Raw genomic sequence first — 14,856 nt, 5'->3', positions numbered from 1 at the left:
AATATGCAAATACTGCTAGCAGACAGCAGAAGGTGTCAACAATAAAGTAGAGTCAGATGTTAATCAGTCATTTTCGTTTCCACGGTGTCATTGTGTGTCTGACTAGTAACACAGGTTTCCGACTGGTTTCCTTGTCCTAACAGGCATCCAGACAGAAGATGATACAATAGTCTTAGTTTCAGATATACCCAAGGGCTGTATAAAGTCAAGTCCCAGGTGGTCATTTTACATGTAACACCAACCATCTGAGGATGCTTTTGATATGTTGCACCAGCAGACTGAATAGTCACTGTCACAATGGGTATGTATATAGAATACACACTATGTCTATAAAACCACAAGCCTAATCTTTGGGCTTAGGAAAGGAATGTGGATTTCATGCTTTTCACCATATTAGAGGCTGTGGACAACTCTTAACCTAACAGCTGAAGTGTGTGAAAAACCAAACCACAATATTTGAAAGTGAAATGAAAGCTACGATGACCCAACATATTATATGTTATTTTAGTTATTGTGGTGTTGCTTTATATTTTAGCAGTAACAGCCCATTCGTTTTTATGTGTAATTCCTTTATTTTATCACACAACATCTTTTGGACTACTTTACTGTGGCACTAGAGCTTGCATACTTTGATTTTACTTCTTCGAGATCATCTAAGTTTTTATAACATAAGATGCTCTATAAGTTACTATATAAGCATATGGATTAGTTTATTTCCATCAGTTTGATTTTTCAACATCAAAAGAAGTCACTACTTTGACATCTGCCAATTTTGAATATCATAGTCTACAGTACATGCAGACTACAAATAAGAACAGGATCTTCTGACTATTTTTGTAGTTAAAAACACCTGTAAAGGAACTGACCTCTGCTATGTCTTCCAGGGTATCGTCACACCGGGCCTCCTGTAGCAGAGCGTCATCCATGGTGAGTTGTCTCATCAGAAGGGGAGAGCTGTTTCCTTGTTCAATTTCCTCTGAGTCTGTCGTCCAGGGCATGTTGACCCGCTCCTCAGTGGGAGAGCCACAGGCAGAGTCCAGAGAGGTACCATCTGCACTCTCCAAAGGAGTTCCCAGAGTATCTAATCTCAGAGCAGGAGGTTTTTTGGTTGATGGCGGAGTCCCTTTTTCGGATGCTGACTTTCTCTGCTCAAATGATGTAGGCCTCTTTTCTGTGTAAGGGTTAATTTGCTCTCCAAGTGAGCTTGCTCTGAGCAATGCTGCAGAAACAGCACTTGAACGAAATCTGTCTGCTGGGCTGTCTTCACCATAGAGACTCTCTCTGTCTACAAGGTCTGGCCTTGGTAAAAGACCAAGTGCGCTGGTAGAAATAGACCTTGGTGCAGGAACAGGGGCAAAAGCAAATTTTGGTACATTAGCCTTGGCTTTGTTATCCACTTGTGCATACAAGCCTTCTTGAGTCAGGTTCACCTTGTCCTCCAAGCCTGAATTTATCACATTTCCAGCTCTCTCATAAAACATCTCTGCTGGTGCACTCACTCTATTCAAGGCAGCAGGTGTGTAAGCTGTCGGCACTCTGAGTCCAGTTACTGAGACGGAATCGGTCAGTTTGTCTGTGCAAAGTGGTCCATCAGTGATGGAGTTACTTGCCACAGAATCAGTATCGCTGTGACCAGGGGAGTGGCCAAAGAAGATGGCATCAGAGGCAGCAGATACCAAGGCAAGACCTGAAGAGTGTGCTTCATCTGGCACGAACCTGAGGTCTGGTACGGAGATACTGCGCCGATGGGCCAGCCCCCTCCCCTGCTTGTTAAGGGGCTTGTTACGTGCCTTCTTTATGTTGGGTAACTTAGTTTTGAGACGGAAGTTCCCTAAGAAGTTCTTTTTCTTGACTTCCATCCTGAGTGATACCTTTCAGATAAAAAAAAAACATGATTATCAAGATGCTTTGTGTTACATGTGTGAGGATTAACACAACAACCATGTAAAATGCACTACAGGTAGCCACTGATTAAGGTTATAAACACATTCTCAAAAAAAGGTATTGTCCAAACGCACACATAGTTTTGAGCAAAAAACCTAAAACCTCTGAACATATTTCCCTTTGGTGTTTGGTGATTTCATGTCGGACACTTTGGCCCAAACAATATTTGATAAAAGCACAGTTTAAACTATTTAGGCTAAATTACTTTATGTAGTCTCTTTACAGGAAATGACATAGTCGATTTAAGATGTAGAAAAACAGTGGCGGATAAGCACTTTAAAGAAGTGCTTTTCAAGGTAGGGTGTGGGAATTTCCCAAGGGTTCTTGCGGGGGGTTTCAGGGGCCCAGCAAAAAGTGGAAAAATGTGTTTTAACTATAATTTCTTTCATTAGTTACACAACAACACCATGTATGAACATTTGGGTTGTGTGTTTTATACACTTTCTGTAATAAAACATCCAAAAATTCTCATCAGATGGGGGACTTTGGGACAAAATATTATCAAAAGTGGGTCTACGGTTTACTTTGTGTCCGTTCAGGGGTCCTCGACCTGAAGAAGTTTGAAAACCACTGCTTGAAAGAATGTGTCACCACTGTGGCTGCAATGACGATCTCTCTCTGTCTACAAGGTCTGGCCTTGGTGAAAGAACGACTGCGCTGGTAAATACAGACCTCGGTTAATCTTTGAGTAATCGATTAATCATTTAGTCTTTAAAATGTCAGATTTGCTCTTCACAATCTTCAAGAATCCAAAGTAACATATGCCCAACCAACAGTCCAAACTGTCTTGACTTCTGTTTTAAAACATAAACAATGCTGAACTACATGCGGATCAGCTAAACCAAAGATAAGAAATATCTTAACATCAGTGGTATGGCCTAATGTCTCACAAACATTTCGGAATAAAATGATTTTACATGGCCTTATTTCAAGGATTATTCAAGTACTATAATATATACAAAGAAAACATCATACTTTACCTGTCTGGTCAAAGTTTTCCGAACAGCTTGACAAAGCCACGCACTGAATCAGTCTCTACCGAGAGCAGCAGTAAATGTCCAGAGAGGCAGCTCAACCATCCTAACTATGACGAAAAAAAAAGTGTACCAAGCAACACTAACAAGTACTTAGTGTACTCCCCTGCTTCTTGAAGACAACTTTGAAGAGAAGTGATTGGTGGAGATCATGCCAAACTGGGTGAAACTTGCCGTACCAGTCTGACAAGATGAGTTTCAACGACTGTGAGAATGCCACAGTCATGTGTTGGGACCTACCCAAGTTTTTGTCCCGGTGACTCCACATACAGTATAACTTTAGGTGTGTGTAAAGAAAAAAATCTTTGAGTATCGAGCATATAAAGACACCGTGGAGGGAGATTAAACGCACACTGAATCACTGAAACGATGATGAATCAGCGGCTCACAGTACAGCAGGTTGGACAGGCTGTTTATTGCCTGCCTGCCAGTCTGCTTATTGTTTATTTGAATATTTGACTGTCTATTTACATTTGTGAGGCTATTTGTCTCTTTTAAGACTCGCATGCATTACACTTCCTCTAGTATGCGTTCACTTATAGGTCCAAGTGTTTGAAGAATATACTTAATGCCATAATCTAGCCTAATTCTACATTACAACTGTCCTTCTTATCTGTCCAAAACAGTCCCAAAATACTGCTGATGGATTCCACAACATGACTGAGGCATATGAAATGTTGGCTATCTCTTCATCTTGTCTCATCCCCGATCTTCAGTGCGGATCTGGCACTCGGTGGCTGCCTTGTCATACCAAACTCCATTTCTTTCACACAGCCCCATATTTGTTTACAGTGGAACATGGTTTAGCCTAAGCTCGTCAAAAGTGAGCATTTGTGTTTGCAAAGTATAAACTATAGCTTTCTGTCCACACATACAAGCCAATGCGACAGACCCACTGGTGTTCACTCTCTCTCCTTCTCTGTGCCGAACAGTGGAGACTATATGACAACAGATGTGTTTGAGTCTGGACTCAGTCTTGTTCAATATTTGCTGATGTCTTAAGGAGATCAGGCCCACATGAAAGAACCCTAACTTGGCTCCCAGTTGAAAGGCAGGGCTGGGGGATCCGAACAGGGCAAGCCCCTATGGCAGGTGGCCTGTCGCCCTTCTTCTCACACAACTCAAACAGCCCAAAACCCTGCTTGGTTACTCTACACATGCACACTGGACCTGTTCCAGCTTGCAGCACAGCTGGTCTGATGGACGGGAAGCCAAGAACATGCACTTGGGGACAAATATAGTGAGTGATGCACATGCAAGACTTCACACTAAAAAAACATGAAAGATGGAGGTTGTCAAATACACATCTGACCTGAAAGCCTTGTTCGTCTCACTGCAAGTCAATTCAAATTTGGTTCATTCATGATTTCATATACAAGCTTAACAAAACCAAGTTAAGCATTAAAATTTCAACTTAAGCAAACAACAGTAAGTAGGCTACTTTTGCTTTAAGTAAAAGTTGAAGTTAAAGTTTTAACTTTTTTGTATGTTACAAAGTAATGCGTCATGTCTTATGAGACACTGAATGTTTTGGGATGTCATGTAAAACCCCACTGTATAAAAATTAACAAACTATAAGTCACTCCAGATAAATGGAGTGAAAAGTAAAATTATTCTCCTTTTCAAAGGAGTCAGTCTCACCTAATGGTATTTCTTACCTTTTATAACAAGGCATATTTTACTACTGTATATTAATATTACTGAAATTTGTGTCTCTATTATAGATATTTCATGACATTTACTCACAACAGGTTCAGTCGTCGACGGTCAGTTAGCTAGGAACCGTTGTTGGCATATAGCTCACGTTCAAAATGTTGTTGTGACCTGATTCACCAACTTACCTTCACCTCAGCTTCCGACATGTATCAACAGGCCCCACAGAAACTGTGTAATGTATTGTGTTACAGTGCCTCCTGCTGGTGAGAGTGTGGAACTACATGAGGGCGCCCTCAATACTGTTGTGAAAGAGAAAGATCTCTAAATCACCCGTGAAACACACATTCACATATCATGTGCTGTCCAAAATTAAGCTAAAAAAAACTCAAATAGATAAACAAATTAATACTACACACATGTATGCTACTGTCACCAGTGGTGGAAAGTAACTAAGTACATTTACTCAAACACTGCAGATAAGCAGGCAACAATCTTCAGGTAATTCTCTTAAGGATTTTCATTTCACTATGGTTTATATCTTTAGTACACTATATTTTTACAGGGGGAATATTGTTCATTTGTCTGACTTCTAATTACTGATTTTTCATCCAAAACATTTGCTCAGTTCATAAAATATTCCACATTGTTATAGATGCCAGGGCCCAACTATAAAGCAGTTAAAAATTTCTCATTAATCAACATTAAAAAGTTGCTTACATGCTAATCTAATAGCATAAAAATCCAACAATATGACCTATGAATATTATACCCATAATATAAAACTCTTATGTTTTATTTTAGTAATACTTACTGTATGCTTACTTAAGTTAGACTTTGCATGCAGGACTTTAGCTTGTCATTAAATGTATTATTATTACTTTTTATTAAGTAAGGGATCTGATAACTTCTCCAACCACTGGCTGCAACACAGCATGAAGAAATTAATCCAACACAAAGGAAATCCAAACTGTAAATTGGGCAGCACTCATTATTAAATAACACTTTGAAATCTGGTGATTTGATTGAAGAGTACAGTGTTGTAAAACTTTGGTCAAAATAAAAGTCACACTTGAATACTACTTGAGTAAAAGTATAAAAGCATCTAATATAAAATGTATTAGTTTATTTATTTTAAAGTATGAAAGGTACAAATAGATGTAAATTATCCCTATATTTACATGTATGTGTATATTGTTTACAGAGTGGTTGTTCAATTATCATGTCAGATATTTAGCATTTTTTTTAATTATAAAGATGAGTGGGTTTTTTTTTCTTACGGCCAATAAAATCAATTTAAAAATGCCCTATGTTGGCTTTGATACAGCACGCAATCTGCAAAGTAACTAGTAACTAAAATTATCAAATAAATGTAGTGGAGTAGAAATACAATAATTGCCTCCAAAATGTAGAAGTGTGGAAGTATAAAGATGCAGAAAATGGAAATACTCAAGTAAAGTACCTGAAAATTGTACTTGAGTAAATGTACTTACTGGTTGAGTAGACCAGACAATCTTCTTCCATAAAGTCAGTGAAATACAATGTGTGACAGACAACGACAGCGGCCTCGGTGTACGAGCTGAGGCATGCAGTCAATAAAATGCATTTTCTAGTCAGAGTTCAAAGATGAATGGACATCGAGTTGAGATTGAGCATACACTGAGGTGTTTAATAAAGTTGACAGTTTCTACTGTTTGGGACTTCACAGGAGAACAAATTCTATGTAAGAGTTGTTTACTTCATTTTATACAGAATAAGAGAGATAACCTAAATTACACATTAAAAGCCAATATTTGTACTTTTGTGAAGAATACAAATTTTGTACAACAATATCTAGCATAGTATCTTAATTGTTTAATAAAAAGTTCACTTGAATATTTATCGTATGATGAAAATAAAATAACACATTCAAGGGAAATAAAATGTAGATTAACTTAAAATCTCTTTCGATTTTTGAAAACAAATAATTTCATTATTGGCAACAAAGTCCAGCTTGTGCCGCCAAACGGTCTGAGCGCTCAAACCGAAAACAGCTTCTTTAGTTAAGTGAACTATCAACTACAAACACTTACCAAACACATAGTTCTGTTTATAAAAGCCATGAAGCAAAGCAGTGTACTCTTACACAGCAAAGTGAAGAAAGTCCTCTACAAAGGTTCCTTGATTACTCTTTCCTTTCACATTCATCAGTTGTGCACAATTTGGAACAAAGACCAAAACGAGCGGAAGTGTATCACAGTGCATTCACCGCGCATTTTTTTGCTGCGTGAGTCTTCTCTGAGAAGAGGCAGGTCTGGTCAGCTTTGAGTGATATCTGTGTTGTATTTTTTTTTTAACCGAGAGAAAATAGAAGAAAAGTGGTTTTTAAAATTTTCTTTGGGATAAGGCATTTCCTAACTGTGCATATACTGTAGATAGAGAAACTACAAAATTCCCTGATATGTTATCAAGTGCTAAAGTGTGTGCTCAACTACGAGGTGGTGCTGCCAAGACAGACAGGCAGACTATTTTTGTTGTAGTCATTTATTATTGCTATTTTCACCAGCTGCGTTCGACTGGATTACATTATGGATTACTATACATTATGTAAAGTATGTCTACCAATGTATATGAACATGAAGAGACTGCCCCGGGGGTATCCAAATTAATCATTTCATAAAATATATTATATGTGACTTGTAGTCCAGCAACCTCCAGCTGTGGCACTTCAGGATAAGAGGCTAACAGTCGACTCTCAGATGCTCTTCTCCCTCATGCTTCGTGGACTAAATGTGACCTGTAGTGACATCATTAGGGGCTGAAGCTGCATAGATTATTATATACTGAGAAATACCATGGAGCTGACGATGGGGCGGCAAGAAAACAGAAACCCTCAGAAACACACGCAGCTACGGCATGTCACGGCGAATGCAGAGTGATACCTTTCTCTCGTACAGCAAACTTCTCATACAAATGTGTGCAATCCAGCAGTGAGATTGAAGTCAATGACATTTTCGTTGTTGGTGGTTTTTTTTTATGAATTAGCTGCTGTAATTTATTTTGCTTCTGTGATGATGGAGAAGAAAACAAGTCACAGCCCCCCTTTTTCTTTTCGCCTTCTGCCTCCGCACGGTGTGATAGCGCAGGCGTCTGCACCTTCCGCGTACGTGACTTCATCGCCTTCAGGTTTTTCACTTTTCTGGTTCCTAAGGTTCCTACACCTAGAGCACTCTTACTAGTAATAGGGCGTTGATATAAGATACAATTTCTGGGTCCAATTAAGGAAACACATGAGTATTTTTGTACATGACATTTCAAGTAGACTGCGATATTTACAACCACATACGGGCACAGGCATGATCAGTTCTGCATGAAGGACAGCAGCCGCTTTGACCACATTTTTGTCTTCTCCTTGAATCCTACGAACCAATAACAGGATAGTGGAAAGGGCTTGAGAGATGGCATGTCTTTCAGTCGTGCTACATGCAGTAACAATAGATTATTTTTTCAGTGTGGGGCTGGGACCTTGGGTTTGAATGTTGGCAGTGTATTCAGCAGCTGCTGGTATACAACTAACACAAGCTAACAATAGGAGGGCAGAAACCCCATTTCCCATAGCCTTGTGATCATCCTTCACAAATGTGATATTAGTGGAACTTCAACCTCACAGCATTGTTGTTACAATGTCTTCAGGACAAACAGTCACCACTAATAAAGAGAGAAAAAAAACAAATTGACCACCTGGAACTAAAACACACGGGAGGTTATGTTCAATTTAGAAGAGATTACAGTAAAAGGAACAAAATAGCAAATATCGACCAGTGAATGATCTACTTTTTAAGGGTCTACTCTTGTAAACTTGGCTGTAATCCACAAAAATATACTTTTCTTGAAAACGGTGGTCGTACAGTACATTCAGCATGTACTCACACCCCGGCGATATATATTAAAGTCGTTATTTACACAACAGAAAAGAAAAATGTTTGGCTCAAATTTTCAATTATACAAACAGAACGGCAAATGTTCATGGCTTTAGATATCGATTCAAGATCTGCTTTTACATGACCAATACAGCACAATAAAAAATAAAACTATGACTGAAAGAGATGGTGCCTTTGAGTGAATTGTTAGGAAACCGTAGCAACTGTACAAAACAACACAAAAGAACAGCTTTGGCTTATATTACTGATGAACTGTTGCACAAATGTGAACACGTTGATTTTCTCACCAGTTCAACTGGACAGGTTCGCATTATCTTAATTGCACATTTATATATCCTACTCTTTTAAATTATAAAATGAATAGTATGTCATTATTGCGATAAATTCTGTTGCTATTTTGTGTTTAGCTCCAACAGTATTGTTTCGTGTATTCACTAAAGTAGTCTCAGCTGCTGCAGTTTATTTACTGTGTGGTCAAAATTCTTATCAATTGACTCCGTGTATCTCCCGATGGACTGGATCGATTAAATTAGAAGAGGCCACTCGAGATAAAAGGTCTTGTATGGTTACAGCATGATTTTAAAAGATCGTTCTCGCGGTGAACATCGTATGTACGGGTCCTCAGCCTGAAAAGCGACACAACTCTCTCTGATTGTTTGCAACTTGCGAGCACAACAGCAATACAGCAACTACATGTAAGTGTCTGACTAGACCAGTGACTACAATAATCTACCGCCTATTCTTTAACAATTTCTCTCTTCTGCAAACGTCATCTGAATTGCACCGAGTACCTGATACCATCTGCTTGTGCACATAATTCAGTCCAGCTAACTGAGATTTTTGAAATCTTACTGTATCAGTTTGAGAATTTTACTTTAGATATGTCCTGACACGTCTTAAAAACATTTTCCACTCATTCTTACAAATTGAAATGGAGTTGAATAATAGTATCATAATGATAGCTCTAAGGACCCTTGCTCTTTCTGTTATCTCCATGTCTAACCCCTCCCCCTCTCTCTGACTGGCTGGTGACTGGAGGCCTGACGCGGGCTCTTTATGTCACCCATGTGTCCATGCGCAAGCGCTTGACCGAAGGGCTCTCCCTCTCCTCGGAGCCGGCGGGGGGTCTGCCCAGTCCCAGCGGGGAGTGGAAGTCTGGCCGGTGGTCCTCGCGATCGCTGCCGTCATACGAGCTACAGGAGGAGCTGAGGCTGTCGGCAGGTGAACGTCCCAGAACTTCCTGTCGGCTGGACCCTTGCTGCAGCTGCTGAGGGGGGAAGCCGGAGGGTGTGACACGCTCCCGCGGCGGCGAATTGGGCTCCGACTTGATGTTTATGCTCTGGCTGGTGTTGATTGAGAGGTTGGAGCCCTGAGGTAGGTGACCTCCACCACTGCGGGGAAGATAAGCGTGACATTTTTGTGTTCAGTCTTAAAAAATGAGACGACAAATGTGAGGTGCAACAATGTGAAAAAAAAAAGAAGAAGAAAGAAAACGGGAATATGTAGATGTGTGATTCAGCATGATATCGCAGAGCACAGTGGGTGTTGCTTTTATGCGAGGGCGTCTGGAGAGTGTGCCTTTGTTTGGAAGTGTGTTACTCACACCAAAGAATTAAGAGCTGCCTGGCCTAGTTGATGCTGTTGCCATGCCGACATGGAGCCCAGTGCGAGCCCAGGAGAGCTGAAGCCCTGTAGGGAAGAGATCTCTGCACTGCTCAGGGAGAACTCTGTGAAAACAAAAGCAGCCACACACAGTGAGAACTCACTCACATTTCAGCTACAACACCGTGCGCCACTGAGAAAAGAGCAGGAACCAACAGCGTGTAGTACAAACAGTCACGGCTGAGGCGCTTGTTTTCAGTCCGAGGGGAGAGCGAGGCCAGACTCACCAGCAGGGTTGTAGGAGGTGGGCATGCCTGAGTAGACCAGGCCCTGTGGGGGTAAGCTGGGGGTGGTGACAGACACTACTGGAGTGGCCAGCGGCTGGGTGGACTGGGAGCTGCTTATCCTCTGAGTGTTCTGCAAAATACACAAAACAACACGGAAAATGCATAAGCGCCAAATAAAGCACTAATCCGCCTACACGTGTGTATTACTCATTATTTAACATATTTAATTTTAGATGCTTCAATTTATTTATTATTTCTAAGTTGCCATTTACTACACATGCTTTGATTATCAGGAAATTAGATTTAATAATAAAAGCTGCCACCAGGTGGTAGTGTCGCTTCATTGCAGTCAATATTCTGCTCTCCTGTTCACTACTGACTGTATCTTTTGACAAATAAATAAAATAAGACAGAAAACAGCATTCAATTAGTGATGGATTTTCTGATATTAGTCCAGATATAGTCATCAAATATATATATGTGTGTGTACACAACAAACTGCAGATACTTATCCCACATTAGAAATGGTTACTATACGCTTAAAATAGTTTCGGTAATCACAATAAATAATTTATTTCCGGCACCATTTTTAAGTGGACAACTGACAGTTGTAGTCAGTGCAGAAATCACAAGAACTGACATGCAGCTTCAGGCACAGCAAATTATTAATCAGATGTACTCCAATCTGTTTCGTGAGTTTTACTTTGTTAGACATGAAAAAGAACACAGGCACAGTGACGGTGCAGGTGAGGAACGGCGAGGCCCCGTCAGCAGCATCTACTGCCTACACATCCAGTGTGCAACAAACCAAAGTGAGCGCAGTGATTAGTTTTATAATCAAATAAACAACCTTTAATGGAGAGGGTGCAAAAGGATAATACGAGTGACACATTTCTAATTCCCAGAGTGACGTACAGGAAAGCTCCAGTGGTTTTTAGTGCGGTGACTGCCATGCAGTCCACACAAACACACCTACACAGCACGGTGTGGTCATGCAGCAAACTACGCTGTGAGCTCCGAACGCACACACTCCCGGCTACGCTAATCAAATGCAGACACGGTTTAGAACAATACGAAAACAAATCATCAGAATATAATGTAACAAACAGCTGCCAGCGGTTACGTTTGAAGCAGCATTGCATCATGATCTAGTTGATGGCTTCCCTGTATTGTTCCAACACTCTGCAGCCAGATGACTTCACCAAACCCAAGTATCTCACAGAATGATGTCATTTGAGATGATGTAATCTTCTCTTCCTTTTGAAAAAATATCAATTATTTATGTTTTTGCCCAATAAACACTTTTGTCATTCTTAAACCAATAATGGTTAAACAAATAACATGAATTTGAGCTTATCTTCCACCGTTCGTCTCTGTCATTCCTGGTGGTGTATGACTAACATTGACGTGTTGGAAATGGAGGAGCCAATTTAACAGGCTGAGGCAATTTTCACAGGCCAAACCCAAAAACATGCAGTGACAAAACAATTTTTTTTTTTTTTTTTTCATTTATTGTTGCTGGCAGTTCTGAGAGCCAATCTCCGGTTTCAGCACTGTCTTTACTCTAGCATGTGTGATTACCGGAAGCACATTTCAGCCATTTGCCCAGGCATTTTGTCAGAACTCACCAAATCCATTTCCTCCTCCTCCGACTGCCCTCAACAGAAGAGAAGAAGAGAGGCAGAGTTACAGAGTTAAGAAGCAGAGTGACTGTAAATCGCTCTGGAAAAATGGTGCCAGCTATCTCGATTTTACGGCAAAGGGAACAATAAGGACGACAGAAGTGTGGAAGACTTCTGCGGGCGTCGTAAAAATCACACTCGTTTTATATCTAGTGCCTGTTGTTCTACTCATGAACTACACGGTCCAAAGCACAGGCATCTGGGTAATATGTCTTTACTGTCAGTTCAAGTATGTGCAGTGATAGAATTTAACCAAGTACTTTACTCAAGTACTATTCTTAAGTACAGTTTTGAGGCACTTGTACAGTATTTTACTTGAGTTGTTTTTTTGTTTTGTTTTTTGTTACTTTTACTCCACGACATTTATTTGATAACTTTAGTGACCAGTTACTCGCCGTAACAGAGCCAAAGTAGAGCATTTTTAATGAATTAAATTTATTTTGATTTGGAAAAATAATGATTCTGATAGTCAGAAAAATGCTGAATATACCGGCCAAGCCGATTATATGTCAGCCCACAGTATACAGTATATACAGCACGTACTGTACATGTAAATACATGTGTATTTTCAATTTAACTTGTACTTTTGATACTTAAGTTCATTTAAAGGTGCACTATGTAGTTTTGAAAAGTCAATTAGAACTCACAAAAGTGATATAATAACGTAATAGCCCAAACTCAGGAATATTTATTTAAAATATTTCCATGAATTCATAAACAAGCTCGCCCATTAGGATTTTTCTCTTCTGATTGAATCTCCAAAAACTACACATTGCACCTTTAATATCAGATACTTTAAGACTTTTTCTCATGTACTATTCGTATGGTTGACTTTCACTTTTAACATTTTACTGTACCATTTTAACACAATCTTTTCTTTCACTCAAGTAGGACTTTTGGGTATGTGGCCATGTTCTACCAACAGTGGAGTTTGTTGGGCTATAAAGTCGACATCTTGTAAATGCGTCAGATCCTGGACAAAAGTCAGTGAAGTGAAGAACAGAGAGTCCATTTAGGCTGCAGAAGCATTCTGGATGTTGACCAGCACTCATCTGATTCTGATTGGGATGCTGCAATCATCTCTTAATCATCAGAAATTAGATTTGACGTTTCTTCGCTGACCTTATAGTATTATGCATTTCAAATCCTCCCTGTGCTGAAAGAGGAACCAGAAGCCCCGATCTTCCATCTTTTCTGTGCTGTGGGACATACTGTGACCGGGCCGGGCCTGTCTTAATACCCACACTCAATCAATAGCGGCAGGAAGACACGACAAGGGCGACAAGATATTATCTGGCTCACACCCTGGGCCCCTGATTAAGTCTTCATCTACACTCTGTCACACTGAGATGTGATTAATTTAATACCATTATGGCCTAATGACAGGCTGTCTGCAGACCTGCCACAGCCAGCACCCTCCACAGCCTCCATCTAAAACGCTCCGTTGGCTCAGACAGAACAGAATCTTCCTCCAGCCGTTGCCTAACCTGTTTCAGACCTCTTACAACACAACCCGTCCTGCTCTGCTGATTCCACATGCCAACATGGTAACACACAGTTGTTTAACGCTGCGCTCCAGGCTAGCTGTGGCGCAGAAAAAGGAGGAGCACCCACAGTAACCCGAGGTTTATTTACCAAACACAATCATTTTCCTGGAGTGGCTCCTGTTGCTGACAACACCAGCAACACGCAAAGTTGGAAATTGGCTGGCCGGTGTCTCAATATCTCCCACTTATACTTTTTCCTGAATGTTGATTTATGACCAGGGGAGTGTAGTTTAGCCTCAGGTGTTCATTGTGGTCAGAGCAACTGCATCTTCATCATTATAATTAGAGAATGCCTCTAATTTAAATTGGAATAACTGAGTGAGAGTTATGACACCTGGGCTGCAGATTCTTGGCTCGGCCCACGTTTTGAACGCTGCTCAGATGTGAGTAAGTCCCACTTGGCAGATAGTCTTTGGTGAGGTGACGACCTCACTAGCATGACACGCTACATCGATGTGATAACATTAAAAAAAATGTGACAAACACCACTTTCTGCTATTAAAGTCTAGATTAAAAGACCGAACAAAGGTCTGGTGTGCCCTGCAGCAGAGATACTCGAGCTGCTGATGCTCGTGTGCAGTGGTGTGCTCTGTACTCACCAGCGGGGGCATCATCCCTTTGCTAGATGGAGGGATAACAACCCTTAGGTCTGGCTTGCGGCTTCCCATTCCCATGTTCCCTCCAGGGGGTGGTGGAGACTTGGTGGGCATGACTTTACCCAGGCCATTGCCGCTGGGTGTGCTGAGGACGCCCGGAGAGCCCCTTGGGTTAACAAAACCGTTCCCTGCAGAGGTACACAGCGACAAGAAACACATCATCAAACCACGGACTGTGACTGACAACACTCGCAGTCATCAAGCAAAACCTCTCGCACAGCGTTGTTTTCCTGCCGCCGCACGCAGCGTTAAGTGTTTCCAACCCTCTGGGAAGTTTTAATAGACTCGGATAATTATCCTGCACATTTACAAAAATAAAATGTCCATTTCAAAATTGATGAGCCTTTTATTTTTATTGTGAATGATTAGATCAAAGTCAATTCTTTGCAGCTTGGGATGAGGAGCAGTTCACTGACAAATGTACTGTGACTGCTTAAAAGGAATAGCTGAAGCCATTACAGTTGAATAAAAAACAATAAAAGATGTTGTTGTTTTACACTGTGCCCACAAACAACAGCAAAGTGTTAGACT

The 14,856-nt window shown here is 40.6% G+C and overlaps 2 protein-coding genes across 13 annotated transcripts in view; both read right to left on the bottom strand.

The window, feature by feature from the left end:
• Positions 1-4,862, bottom strand: part of mctp2a (multiple C2 domains, transmembrane 2a) — a 35,315-nt gene extending 30,453 nt beyond the window's left edge. The window contains exons 1-2 of one of the 3 annotated variants that reach the window (XM_084363271.1): positions 4,820-4,862; positions 867-1,871 (exon numbers count right to left, since the gene is read on the bottom strand). In XM_084363271.1, coding sequence (XP_084219397.1) covers positions 867-1,871; positions 4,820-4,840 — 1,026 coding nt within the window. In that variant the 5' untranslated portion in view covers positions 4,841-4,862. Of the gene's footprint in view, positions 1-866; positions 1,872-2,924; positions 2,957-4,724; positions 4,798-4,819 lie in introns of those variants that run through there. The other 2 variants (XM_084363272.1, XM_084363273.1) reach the window with 2 other exon arrangements.
• Positions 4,863-6,273: 1,411 nt separating this feature from the next.
• The window catches only part of mef2aa (myocyte enhancer factor 2aa), a 72,691-nt gene continuing 64,108 nt past the window's right edge, over positions 6,274-14,856 (bottom strand). For 6 of the 10 annotated variants that reach the window (XM_084364046.1, XM_084364048.1, XM_084364052.1 and 3 more), the window contains 5 exons: positions 14,269-14,453; positions 12,069-12,092; positions 10,441-10,570; positions 10,155-10,278; positions 6,274-9,942 (listed from right to left, as the gene is read on the bottom strand). In XM_084364046.1, coding sequence (XP_084220172.1) covers positions 9,606-9,942; positions 10,155-10,278; positions 10,441-10,570; positions 12,069-12,092; positions 14,269-14,453 — 800 coding nt within the window. In that variant the 3' untranslated portion in view covers positions 6,274-9,605. The remainder of the gene's footprint in view (positions 9,943-10,154; positions 10,279-10,440; positions 10,571-12,068; positions 12,093-14,268; positions 14,454-14,856) is intronic. The other 4 variants (XM_084364050.1, XM_084364045.1, XM_084364049.1 and 1 more) reach the window with 1 other exon arrangement.

The sequence above is a fragment of the Pagrus pagrus genome (assembly GCF_965226575.1).
Source record: "Pagrus pagrus genome assembly, chromosome: 10".
NCBI classification, from domain to species: Eukaryota; Metazoa; Chordata; class Actinopteri; order Spariformes; family Sparidae; genus Pagrus; species Pagrus pagrus.
Note: the sequence above shows the minus strand (reverse complement) of the source record. Positions and strands in the feature narration are given on the sequence as shown.